Source organism: Podarcis muralis, chromosome 7 (assembly GCF_964188315.1).
Source record: "Podarcis muralis chromosome 7, rPodMur119.hap1.1, whole genome shotgun sequence".
Classification (NCBI taxonomy): domain Eukaryota; kingdom Metazoa; phylum Chordata; class Lepidosauria; order Squamata; family Lacertidae; genus Podarcis; species Podarcis muralis.
Window position 1 is genome coordinate 88,136,886 of NC_135661.1, and position 13,517 is coordinate 88,150,402.

Genomic DNA, 13,517 nt, shown 5'->3' on the forward strand with positions numbered 1-13,517 from the left:
TTAGCATCACCAGAAGCGAGGATTCGCCTAGGTTTTCTAGGAGAGGGAAAATTCACCAGAACAGTTTCCTTTGATGCTTTCCTGAGGCACCTGATAAATTATGCCTGGCTGTAGCGGTTCTGGATGCTTTCAGAAGAAAGCAGAAACTTATTAATGACATTAATATGTGTTAATATTAGACTAGATCTCATGGGCATGCAATGATGAAGCAGAATGTTGGAAGGTCCCGGGCAGAAGGTTTTAATTCACGCAGCGCGAGGTGAATCTCCCAGCAGTTAGTTTCATTGAAGAATCTCAGCTTCTGGTTATGAGAAGAAAGGGAGGGGAACTTCTACCCACTTTCACCACACTGTACATAACTGTATATGCTTCCCTATCCCTTTACTACCTTTCTTTCTAAGCTAATCCTAGAACTGCAGAGCTGGAAGGGAACCTCAAAGGTCATCCAGCCCAACCCCTTCAATGCAGAAAGCCCAGATGTTGCCTTCCTTCTGGGGGCGTCGCTCAAACCCCGTTTCTTTGCCATCATGGAACCAGGGGTAGCCTCTAGGGGGGTTCCCAAGAATTTCCCTCCAACTAGCCCCCCAACCTTAGGGACGCGGGTGGCGCTGTGGGTTACACCACAGAGCCTAGGGCTTGCCGATCATAAGGTCGGCAGTTCGAATCCCCGCGATGGGGTGAGCTCCCGTTGCTCAGTCCCTGCTCCTGCCAACCTAGCAGTTCGAAAGCACGCCAAAGTACAAGTAGATAAATAGGTACCACTCTGGCGGGAAGGTAAATGGCGTTTCCGTGCGCTGCTCTGGTTCGCCAGAAGCGGCTTAGTCATGCTGGCCACATGACCTGGAAGCTGAACGCCAGCTCCCTTGGCCAATAAAGTGAGATGAGCGCCTCAACCCCAGAGTCGGTCACGACTGGACCTAATGGTCAGGGGTCCCTTTACCTTTACCTTTAGCCCCCACATCCTGCTTAACTTCGGCAAGGCCCTCAGACCCCATTCCCTGTGACCCTTTGACAGCAGCCTTGGATTTCAAAGGAAGTCCCAACCCCTAAATTAGGAGAGTGTTAAAAAAGAAAAGAAAACAGGCACCCAAACTCTCCTTTGGGAATTTTCTGTTTTGAAACCAGTCCAGGGTTTGCCACTGCACACAGACAGACGCTGCGTCAGCAGAAATGCCTTTAACTGGGCCATTTCTGCCATGCCCCTTTCAAAGAGGAACGAGAGCCCAGCTGGCAACAGCTTTTGCCAGGCCAGCACAGCTTTACGCCTCTAATTATTAGGGAAATGGGGGAAATGAGCCTGCCCAGGAAAATGGATTGCCCATCTGCGTCCTCTAAATGTCAGCAGAGGCTCAGCGATAAGGGCCCACTTCACCCAAGCCGGCGCATTGACGCAAACTGGAGTGCAGCAGGTCGAGGGCCGAGATAAAGCCAGATTTAAGGGGAAGTTCTTGTGCAACTTCTCCCAGTCTGATTTTGCAAAGAGTTCTGCTTTCCCTAAGGTGGCTTTGTAAACATTTCCAGCTATGGGTGTTTCATTCTTTTACTACAACTCCCACTAAGGGACGCGGGTGGCGCTGTGGGTTAAACCACAGAGCCTAGGGCTTGCCAATCAGAAGGTTAGCAGTTCGAATCCCCGCGACGGGGAGAGCTCCCATTGCTCGGTCCCTGCTCCTGCCAACCTAACAGTTTGCAAGCACGTCAAAGTGCAAGTAGATAAATAGGTACCAATCCGGCGGAAAGGTAAACGGCGTTTCCATGCGCTGCTCTGGTTCGCCAGAAGGGGCTTAGTCATGCTGGCCACATGACCCGGAAGCCGTACGCCGGCTCCCTCGGCCAATAAAGCGAGATGAGCGCCGCAACCCCAGAGTCGGTCACAACTGGACCTAATGGTCAGGGGTCCCTTTACCTTTACCTTACAACTCCCACTATCTGTGACCATTGGCTGCACTGCCCAGGGGGGCTGATGGGATTTGTAGTGCAAAACAACTTTAGGGCACCAGGTTGGCAAAGACTGTTTAATTCATCTTTTATTCCACAGCTGAAGGCAGTAAACCTCACTACTATTACTACTACTACTACTACTACTATCATTATTCATTCATTTATTTATATCTCCCCATCCTCATTTATCCTGCCAACCTAGCAGTTCGAAAGCACGTCAAAGTGCAAGTAGATAAATAGGTACCACTCTTGCGGGAAGGTAAATGGCGTTTCCGTGCGCTGCTCTGGTTCGCCAGAAGCGGCTTAGTCATGCCAGCCACAAGACCCGGAAGCTGTACGCCGGCTCCCTTGGCCAGTAAAGCGAGATGAGCGCCGCAACCCCAGAGTCGGTCACGACTGGACCTAATGGTCAGGGGTCCCTTTACCTTTACCAATCCTCACGACATCCCTGTGAGGTAGGTTAGGCAACAGCTAGCCCCCAGGTACACACCCAGTGAGCTTCACAGCCAAGTGGTGATTTGAACCCTGGTCTCCTGGGTCCTTGTCTGACACTCTAACCACTACACCACACTGCCTCTCACATGGCAAAGTGGAAATTTGAAACAAGGATTAACTTGTTTCAATTGTTACCAGCCGAACGCTAACCAACAAATTCAGCCTCCCAGTACCCAAAGAGTTTCTCAGAATTAAAATTCTGGAAACTCTGGATTCAAACACAATCAAATTTAAATGTCTGTGCAATTTCACCGCAGTTCTATTTGCCAGTCCAGTCCTGTTTGATCGTTCAACCTGCTTTTCATAAGCTTTGCCGCAAGCAGAAAGGATCTCTTGATCTTCTGAGGTCTCAGCCAGCTGGCAGGATCACTTTTGGGACAGTTGGGCGAGGTTGCTTTTTTGGGGGGGATAAAAATATTTATATACTGCTGTGTCATGGAAACACATCACAGCGGTTTACAACAATATAAAAAAAGTAGAACAAGTTAGGTCTCACCAGTCTCTGGGCGGCTTCCCACATGCAGGGACAATGGGGGAAAGCCCGTCTTATTATGGGAATCTATTTTAAGAGCGTTAAGAATAGCCTGAGGCTGGATCAGGCCAAAAGGCTCATCTAGCCCATAATACTCTTCTCTCAATGGAACAACCAGATGTCTCTGGGAAGACTGCAAAAAGAATTGGGCGCAACAGCACAATGTTGTTGTTGTTGTTTAGTCGTGTCCGACTCTTCGTGACCCCCTGGACCAGAGCACGCCAGGCACTCCTGTCTTCCACTGCCTCCTGCAGTTAGGTCAAACTCATGCTGGCAGCTTCGAGAACACTGTCCCACCATCTCATCCTCTGTCGTCTCCTTCTCCTTGTGCCCTCCATCTTTCCCAACATCAGGGTCTTTTCCAGGGAGTCTTCTTTTCTCATGAGGTGGCCAAAGTATTGGAGCCTCAGCTTCAGGATCTGTCCTTCCAGTGGGCACTCAGGGCTGATTTCCTTCAGAATGGAGAGGTTTGATCTTCTTGCAGTCCATGGGACTCTCAAGAGTCTCCTCCAACACCATAATTCAAAAGCATCCATTCTTCGGCTATCAGCCTTCCTTATGGTCCAGCTCTCACTCCTCTACATCACTACTGGGAAAACCATAGCTTGAACTGTCTGGACCTTTTGTGACAAGGTGATGTCTCTACTTTTTAAGATGCTGTCTAGGTTTGTCATTGCTTTTCTCCCAAGAAGCAGGCATCTTTTACCGGTAATTTCGTGGCTGCTGTCACCATCTGCAGTGATCATGGAGTCCACAGCACAATAAGAACTTGCGATTCCCAGCTTTCAGAGGCGTGTTCGGTTTTAGGATTCGGCTGTGGCATGTTGCAGAACAAAAGGCACGGCTCCTGAGCATGTGCAGAGTGCTACTGACTGAGCAACCCCAGCCCGCTACCTCAGGAATCCGGGGTTCAAGGGGTGAGATTTTCAGCTCATGTGTTGCAAGGCAGGTTTAATTTCAGTGGGGCTTCTGCAGGAATTGATGCGAGCAAGCCGGCACACGACTCCAGAGAACCACCTTTGTACACACTGCTTCAAGTGCTGAACCAAATATTCCTGCACTAACAAGTTCCTTCCTGGGCTGTTTGCCTGCTACGCCACCCCTTTCAGAAACGAGGCAGCTAGGCTGCAGAGTTCTGCATGCTTCCCTGGGCGCAAGCGCCACTGATCTGAGCGGCCTGTTCCGCCAGGAACCTGCGCAGGAACCAGATGTGTGTCTTCCTGTTCATTGCTGCCAGAGAGGCAGTGAGAAGAGTCACCCTAGCCAGGAATTTCTGCCCTGGAGGATTAAAGCTTTGACCCCCCCAAATACAGATAATAATAAAAATTATTATTTTTTATTTATATGCCCCCCATCTAACTGGGTTGCCCCGTCCACTCTGGGTAAAAAGGTAAAGGTACCCCTGCCCCTACGGGCCAGTCCTGACAGACTCTAGGGTTGTGCGCTCATCTCACTCTAGAGGCCGGGAGCCAGCGCTGTCCGGAGACACTTCCGGGTCACAGGGCCAGCGTGACAAGCTGCATCTGGCGAGCCAGAGCCACACACGGAAACGCCGTTTACCTTCCCGCTGGTAAGCGGTCCCTATTTATCTACTTGCACCCGGGGGTGCTTTCGAACTGCTAGGTTGGCAGGCGCTGGGACCGAGCAACAGGAGCGCACCCCGCCGCGGGGATTCGAACCGCCGACCATGCGATCGGCAAGTCCTAGGCGCTGAGGTTTTACCCACAGCGCCACCCACGTCCCTTCCACTCTGGGTAGCTTTCGACAATTAAACTCTCTCTATATATATTAGGGAACACCCTATTTTCTGGACTGTAATTTGTTTTAATGGATTTTAATGCTATATTCAGGCATGTCCAACTCACAATAGACTGTGATCTACTCTCACTAAAAAAGAAAACCGGCAGTGATCGCGCGATCGGACAGGGACACCCCGCAATCGACCGGTAGATCACAATGGACCGGTTGGACATGCCTACTATACTGTATATCAGGCATAGGCAAACTCCAGCCCTCCAGATGTTTGGGACTACAATTCCCATAATCCCTAGATACCAGGACCAGTGGTCCAGATGATGGGAATTGTAGTCCCAAACATCTGGAGGGCCGAAGTTTGCCTATGCCTGCTGTATATTTAAAATGTTGTGTTCTGTCCTGCAACCCCATGGCGAAGGGTGGGCAATAGTCTAAATAGCAATAGAAGTAATGATGTAATATGAATAATATCGCCTCCCCTGACTTAGTACAGTTGGTATTAAACTTGTGTTTCATCTTTTTTTGCCAAAGCTGTGGTAAGCTGTTCCTGGAGTGTTTTTTTAAGGGGTGGAGAGCAGAGCAGCCTTCTCCACCGTGGCTAATGCCAGACTTTTGAACTACAACTCCCATCAGCCCCCCGCCCAGACAGTGGGGCTGATGGGAGTTGTAGTCCCAAATGTCTGGCGCCCCCAGACTGAGGAAGCCTGCTTTAAGCAAACCAGAAAACCTTGAGGACTAGCGGCTTTCCCAGTTCTAATTACAAAGTGCTTCGATTTCCAAAAGGAGAGGCCGGATTAGGAGACTTCCCCTCAGATGCCAGATATGTGGTGGAAGGTGGGCTTCTTGCTGAAGTGTGCAAAGGCAAGGCACTCTGCAGATGCTCAGAGGCAGCCAGAGGTGGCCAGAGCTCCAGGACAGAGTCTTGCCACAGCGCGTCTCCCCCAGACACCAAATAACCCAGAGGAAACGCTCCTAAAAATTTTTTTTGTCGTGTTTAAAATATCCCACATCTTAACGATCAATTAGCACCCGCTCCTCCAGCCGTTGGAGGGTTAAAAAAGAGGCAACGCCCCCCCCTGGCCACATGATCAGCGGGTGCCTGGATCCCAGGGACCAACTGCTGGTGAGCTCTTCCGCGACTCGAATGTCACGCCTTCCTGGCGGTCCAGCGGCGCACCGGCAGGGAGTTCCGCAGGTTTTTCCCAAGGCAAGGAAAAAAATAATTAAAAACATCCCAACCCACATTGCTTTTTCGGTCTGTTCTGATACAGGCGTCCCGTTTGCAGCCACGTCACTTTGTTGTTGTTGTTTAGTTGTTTAGTGGTGCCCGCCTCTTCGTGACGCCCTGGACCAGAGCACACCAGGCCCTCCTGTCTTCCACTGCCTCCCGCAGTTGGGTCAAACTCAGGCTGGTAGCTTCGAGAACACTGTCCCACCATCTCGTCCTCTGTCGTCCCCTTCTCCTTGTGCCCTCCATCTTTCCCAACATCAGGGTCTTTTCCAGGGAGTCTTCTCTTCTCATGAGGTGGCCAAAGTCTTGGAGCCTCAGCTTCAGGATCTGTCCTTCCAGTGAGCACTCAGGGCTGATTTCCTTCAGAATGGAGAGGTTTGATCTTCTTGCAGTCCATGGGACTCTCAAGAGTCTCCTCCAGCACCAGAATTCAAAAGCATCAGTTCTTCGGGTATCAGCCTTCTTTATGGTCCAGCTCTCACTTCCATACATCACTACTGGGAAGAGCATAGCTTTTACTATACGGACCTTTGTTGGCAGGGTGATGTCTCTGCTTTTTAAGATGTTGTCTAGGTTTGTCATTGCTTTTCTCCCAAGAAGCAGGCGTGTTTTAATTTCGTGACTGCTGCCACCATCTGCAGTGATCATGGAGCCCAAGAAAGTAAAATCTCTCACTTCCTCCACTTTAAGAGGATCACTTTAAGAAAATGCTAAATGAGCGTTTTTGCCTTTGAGAGGCTGAACAAAGCAGGCCAAAGAAACTGATTACCTGCCGCTGAGCAGCTCAGGTGACGAGCAGAGCCTCGCACACTTTTAATAACGTTTTTTTTTAAAAAAAAAAAAGGCCCGGGGAAGCTTCCTTCCCTTCCTCATTCCAGTATAGTTGAGTGAAAGCTACGTGCGGTTTCTCAAAGAAAAGCACTCTACACATGCTCAGGAGCACGCTCTTCACTACGCCTTTCAGCCGGACGACATCCTGGCTTTGAAAATGGCAGGCCCCAAGAAAATTGGCCCCGATCTCCCTGCGCTCTCCTTTGTTTGCCGCGTTTGCTTCCCGTTTTCATCTTAGCCCGGTCTTGGATGAAGCGGGGCGCTCTGCCCATGCTCAGAGGCACCCCTCCTTACCAACACCCGCCCTCCCCATTGCCTGGGTGGTGTGGGGGGGAGAGGAGAGAAAGCTCCTTCTTCCGCTAGCGCTCCAGGGCGGCGTCCCTTTCCAACAATCCCCATAATTTTCCGTGCGCCCTCGCCCCGCTGCGCGTTTTTACGCAGGCGGCGGCGGTGGCGACGGCGCCTTTAAGCGGCGCCCGCTTCCTCCGCCTGGCGTGTGTGAGTCGTCCGGCCCAGCCCAGCCTCCTCCTCCTCCTCCTCGGCGTCCTTTTTCCTTCCCCTTTCCCCCCTCTGCTCCTCCTCCTCCTCCTCCTCCTCTTCCTCCCTCCTCGCGGTCTCCGGTCGGCGTTGGCAGGCTCCTGCGGGGGGCGCTCTCTTTCGGCTTCCTCCCCAAGCCCCCCTCCCCGCCCCGACCGCCTCCAGCCCGCCTGCCGATGGCGGGGAGCCCCGATGGCTCCCTCTCCGCCCGCCCGGAGCCCCGGCAGCCTTAGGTGAACCCCGCCTCGGCCGGCGCAGGAGCAGGAGCAGCGGCGGCGACGGCGGCAGCAGCAGCAGAGCCACCGAGCTTTGTGCTGGCGGCGGCGGCAACGACGGGAGGGGGCCTGCCGGTGGCTCGGATTGCGCCCGCCCGCCTTGGACGCCCGCATCCCGGGCGGACCTCTCTCCCTCCGCAGCCCTCCTCCCCGCTCGGGAGCCTTATGGGGGGTGGCAGGAAGCGCCTCTGCCCTTTCCTGCCTGCGGGGAGAACGCGGCGGCCGGGCTGGGCGCGCAGGCTCTGAGAGGCAGCCCCGGCACCAGCAACTGACCAGTGGCCTTTGCAGCAGCAGCGGCGGCGGCGGCAGCAGCCTGCCCTCCACCCCACTCCAAACATGAGCCCCCCCTTGGGGAAATAAGCCCCCTTTCCTCGGGGGCGCACGGAGCGCCTTTCGCCCTCTTCCCCCACCCATCGCATCTCCCTTTCCAGCGCCCGTCCGTCCGTCCCTCCCTCCGCCGGCCCGGTGCTTGGAGGCTTCTATGAGTGTCCGCTTGGGGGGAGGCCAGCAGGAAGGTAGCCCCCCTCGCCCCCGCGGCGGCCCGGCTCCGGGAGGAGGAAGAGGAGGAGGACGATGTCTTTGCGCACCGCGCTGGCGACGGGCAATGAGCGCAATGCCGAGACGGTGAGTCCCGTTTGTTTACCGGGCGCTGTGAGTGTGTGTGTGTGTGAGCGCGCGCGCGCGTGTGCAAGAGCCGGTGGGGTGTGTGTGTATGGGTGGGTGGACGGGGTGGGGTCGGGGTGCGCCGGTGGCCCCTTGTTTGGCCCGTGCGCGCGCGCGCCCGCCGGCTAGCCAGATGGGGGGCTCGCTTTTGCGCCCCCAGCCACGGAGCTGGGCACTGCGGAATGACTGGCAAAGGCAGGATCCTCCCCCCACCCCACTGCCCCATCCCCCAATCACTAGGGCGGGCAGCAAAAACCATCACAGGCTTTTTTCTCCCATCGATCCGTTCCGGGACGGCTTAGCCAAGCCCGGCGTTGTTTTCCGGAGGCGGCTCTCGAGGTGACCCACCGGGCCCGGCTTCTTGGCTCTCTCTCCGGGGGATGGAGCGCGCGACCCCGAGACCTCCTTCACCCTCTTCTGATGCGGCCTGAAAACACGGGTGGATAAGCCGCAGGGGGAGGGAGGGAGGGGGGGGACACCCCACCCGCCTAACATTCTCCCTTGATTTGGCAAAGGATCCGCCCGCGAGGAAGGCCTGATGCCATTGGGATGGGCATCGTGCCCAGCCCTGAATGCCCGTTTTGCTTCCTCTGGCCTGCTGTTGTTAGGTAACATTTGGGTCTGGGAGCCAGGAGGTTTGGCGGCTGTGGTGGTGCCTGCCGGTCAGTCGGCAGGGTGGGCTCTCTCCCATGAGCACACCCCCCAGGTGGGCAGTCAGTAGAGGATATTCACGCTGCTGGTTGGCAGAACCCCAGACAGATGCACCTGTGTGTGGAGGGAGGGGGGTCCTCTCTGAGATGGCAGGGGGGTGCTGCCAATCTCCGCAGAGCTCCATGCGGCGGCGGCGGCTCATTTTGATGTGATTCAAAAGGGCCTTTGGCTGCTGTCCGTGGGGACCTGGAGGGCAATCCTTTGTCAGCCATGGAGGGTTTAAGTGGGCGCTGTGGAGGCGCCGTGCAAACACTCAGGCTGGGGCCTGTGTTCAGGATCCAGGTCTTTCCCCCCTGTCATGCCAGAAGGCCCTTACACAGTGGCAGGCCTACACAGAGAGGGAGCAAGCTGTGAAGTCGAGGGGTTCTCAGCCTTCATTCATCTCCGTGTTGTGAACCCCCAGAAACAGCACACCAAAGGCACCCCAGAGATTACAAGATGAACGTTTTCCAAGCCAATTTGTTCAGAGTGCTTGGTCTCTCTGCTCTGGGGGAAACGCTCTGTTCCAAAATATTGTTCCTCAAGGCTGCAAGATGGATGGTTACTTGGCGGATATTGTGCGGAGCTCTGAATGGCCACATACTGACCCACAAGGCCCACGCCTCCTGCACGCAGCTGGCGGTAGCCTCTCCCTCTGCCAAAATATGCCCAGTGGCACTACCAGAATCCTTCATGGCCAGCTCTACATCTTACTCTGAATCTTAGGCATTTGGCCTTCCGGAAATTTAACACACGCATGCACACACAAGTACCTAGCCCTTATGATGGCTTAGATAAGCCAGGAAACGGAATACATAGCTTGAGATCTCGGGCGCTGCAGTGTGTTTGGGTGAGATGGAGCTCAGGGTGGTGGTGGCAGTTCAGGGGGTGTGAGTTTCTCCTTCCCCTCCACTCGTGTGGAGAAGCGAGTCCTGGGACAGGTGTCCAGAGCGGCCTTTCTCAACCTGTGGGTCCCCAGATGTTGTTGAACTACAACTCCCATCACCCCTAGCTTGCAAGGCCAGAGCTCAGGGATGATGGGAGTTGTAGTCCAACAACATCTGGGGACCCACGGGTTGAGAAGTGCTGGTCTAGAGGCATCTTCCTTTAGCGCAGGGGGTGAGAGAGGGCCGCCCCAGGTTATAAGAACATAAGAAGACCCAGGTGCTGGATTAGGCCAGTGACTCACCCCCGTCCAGCTTCCTTTTCTGACTGTGGCCAGCCAGGTGTCTCTCCTGGAAAACTCTTGAGCACAACTACAACTTTGGAGGTGTTTTAAAGCAGAGGTTAGATGGCCACCTGTCGTGTATGATCAGAGGGTTGGACTAGATGGCCTCTGGCGTCCCTTCCAATGCCACAGTTCTGTGATTCCATGGCATAACTTTCACTGATCTTGGAATAAATTGCTTTGGGGTTAGGGGCTGGGAGGGGGGCACAGAGCTAACTACAGTTCTCATGGATAGAGGAATGAGAGAAGGAACCCCCGACAATTTCTGCTCTTTTAATACAACAACCCCAGTCTTAAAACATGCGCTTTTGTTCTTGCCCAGAAGTAAGTCCACTGGGTCTAATGACCAAACAAGTATACAATAGGTTCTGGTTTTCGACTTTAAAAATCTCAGGTGAGCCACGGGCTTCCTGGGCATGTCTCTCTCAGCCTCGGTTCCCCAGCGTGCGAAAATCGTAACGAGAGCGGCCTACCTCGCAGGCTTGTGGCAGGAAGGGACTGGAAGGGCTGCCGCTCAGTGCTTGGCATTCAGAGGGTCCCTGGCAGCATCTCTGGGTAGGGCTGGGAGAGAGAGCCCTTGTCTGAAACCCTGGAGAGCCCATCTAATCAATCGAGAGGGACAGAGATGAGCCAGTGGTCCGATTCAGTGTGAGGCGGCTTCCTCCGTTCCTCAAGAAGCAAGCGTCATTGGCCAGGCAAGCCGCAAATGTACACGGTGATGATAATGAAGATAGCAGTAATAGAAGAAATCTGTTATCCAGTCTGATAGGCGTGTGGTTCCAGTTGCATCTGGCATACATGAGAGAGAGAGAAAGAGAGAGGAAGGCCTGTCTTCCTTCTCCCCCAGACGGTTCATTGTGAAATCCAGGTCTTCAGCCGTCATGGCCCACGTGGCTTTGAACGCACAGGTGAGACCGGCTCCCAACCCAAACAACGCTAGTTCACACCTTTGCTGTTGTCACTGGAGGCATTTCAGGATCTCAGGGCCCCACCCTGTGCTGCTGCTGCGGCTGCTGCTGTTAGCCGTTCTCGCCAACAACAAGAGCTCTTCTCTGTTGCAACCACCACCACTGCTGTGTTTCCATGGAAGCGAAATCCTTGCCACGGCAGCCACGTGGGCCTCGCCCCACAGCCTGTCCTCGGTGGCAGCCACGCTCAAACTCGCAGGGCGGTGGCGAGGAGAAGGGTGCCTCTGAGCATGCGCCAAGCCCTCAGTGCCGAGCTCGTCTCTGCCCGCCTGAGTTGGGGGCTCGGGGGCTCTGCAGAAACAATCCCTGCGGGTCAAGGGACGCCCCCAAAGGACAGCTATGGCCTCCGGCGCGGATGGCTGTGAAAGCGAATTGGGCAAGTTAACGGAGGACAGGGCTATGGTTTTCTCAGGTTTTGGGGTAGAGAAGATGCAGTCCTGGTCCTTGCGGTTGGCAGGCGTTGCGAAGCCAGGATGGGGCCTTCTCTTCTGCCAGAATCAAGGGAGTGGGAACTTCCTCCTCTCTTTCAACAGCTCTGAGGCTCAAACTCTGAGATGCAGCCATTGACCTCAGCTGGACCCTCAGCTGGATAATATTTCTCTCCCCGCTGACCCCTAGACCACAGCACTGCTAGTGCTGACCTGCTCCTGACGCATTTGGTATATCCTCCTGGCCTACTTCGCATGGTTGTTGTAAGCATTCCGGAGGTGGTTATGTGAACTCTTTAACACACGCAGAAACTAAGCATGAAGAAGATTATGACGATGGATCAGCGTAGGGGGCATGTGCAAGGGCCTCCCCAGAATTTATTTGACCTCCCAGCCAACAGGGAGTTGTAGCACATCTAGAGAGTGCAGGGTTGGGGAAATCTGATGTCAGATTTCTGATGTCAACCACTGAGCCTAGGGCTTGCCGATCGGAAGGTTGGCGGTTCGAATCCTCGCAACGGGGTGAGCTCCCGTTGCTCGGTCCCTGCTCCTGCCCACCTAGCAGTTTGAAAGCACATCAAAGTGCAAGTAGATAAATAGGTACCGCTCTGGCAGGAAAGTAAACGACGTTTCCATGCGCTGCTCTGGTTCGCCAGAAGCGGCTTAGTCATGCTGGCCGCATGACCCGGAAACTGTACACTGGCTGCCTTGGCCAATAAAGCGAGATGAGTGCCGCAACCCCAGAGTCATTTGCGACTGGACTTAACTGTCAGGGGTCCTTTACCTTTAATGTCTCTCAGCACCCTCAACAAAACTGCACTTCCCACGATCCTTAGGGGGAAAGCGAGCCGTGGCTGTTTTGAAGTGGTGGTGTTGTGCTTTAAAGGCATGGTGTGAATGTGGCCGTAGACTGAGAGCAACCCACAACTGCTGCCTGCCTGTGCGCTGGGTCCTTAGCCTTGTTCCCTTGGTGGTGCATTTATATACCGCTTTGTGCCGAAATCTCCGTGCCTCCCTTCTCCAACGAGGCGGTCGCTGTGTTGCGCTGAGTGTCAGCAACCTCCCCGCAGCGTGAGGTGACCCGAGTGCCATACCGGTTTCTCTTGAAATTGCAGCTGGTTTTGCGGCCTCTGCGTGCAGTTGTCTTTCGGGGTGAGGTGTCAGGGCAGGGCCCTGCTTCCTGGCCGGCCTCCCTGCTTTGTTGATCTTCCTGAATGAAGAAGCCGATAGCATTTCATCAGTTTGGCAGAAAGCACAGCTCTCCTCCCGCATCCTCGGCCAGACGCTTTGGCCGACTACCCCCCAAATCCGCCGGGCTCCTGTTGCAGCTTGAGGGCTCCCTCTGCACGGAAACATCCGCGGCTGTCTGGGCGGGAGAAAGCCGGATCCTGCCCCAAGGAAATTGGAATCCTGCGCTCAGCAGAAATCGCGTGAGTCAAGGGAACTTAATGGGGCCTGTTTGTTTGCTCCAGGGTTTCCCCTTTTAATAACTGCGACGGCTTCGTAAGGAAAGCAAACCTGTACTTTTAGTTTTTTAAAAGTGTCTCAAAAGTGGGGGCCGTTTTGCTCCCCAAGGAAAGCCCAGGGTAGAAGCATACCTTTTTACTGGGACAGCTTAGATTGGCGTGAGAACATCTCAGCCCTTGAGTTGTGTGGAAGTTTTCGTTGGGAAGGATGCCAATGTTTATATCTCCAAAGCTATACAAATAGATATATTTCAGTCTTGTCTTTGCGTCTCCGAAAAAGCCAGGAGCTTTTCAAACTTTGAGTCTCAGCCGGAATGTCTCATCCAAGTCTTGGGATTTGCTAGGTGATCTTTGAGTATCACGCTGCCTCTTGAACCTCGATCTGCAATGTTGGCAAGGCTCCTGGACTACCCTGCAGGGCTCTACGGAGACCGTGGTGTTGTTTGTGAAGTATGTTGAATGCTGTGGAGTGCTCGA

General features: G+C 54.2%; 1 protein-coding gene across 9 annotated transcripts in view; it reads left to right on the forward strand.

The window, feature by feature from the left end:
* Positions 1–7,373: 7,373 nt before the first annotated feature.
* The window catches only part of MARK4 (microtubule affinity regulating kinase 4), a 74,251-nt gene continuing 68,107 nt past the window's right edge, over positions 7,374–13,517 (forward strand). For 6 of the 9 annotated variants that reach the window (XM_077932383.1, XM_077932388.1, XM_077932387.1 and 3 more), the window contains exon 1: positions 7,375–8,221. In XM_077932383.1, coding sequence (XP_077788509.1) covers positions 8,171–8,221 — 51 coding nt within the window. In that variant the 5' untranslated portion in view covers positions 7,375–8,170. Of the gene's footprint in view, positions 8,222–13,517 lie in introns of all 9 variants that reach the window. The other 3 variants (XM_077932384.1, XM_077932390.1, XM_077932385.1) reach the window with 2 other exon arrangements.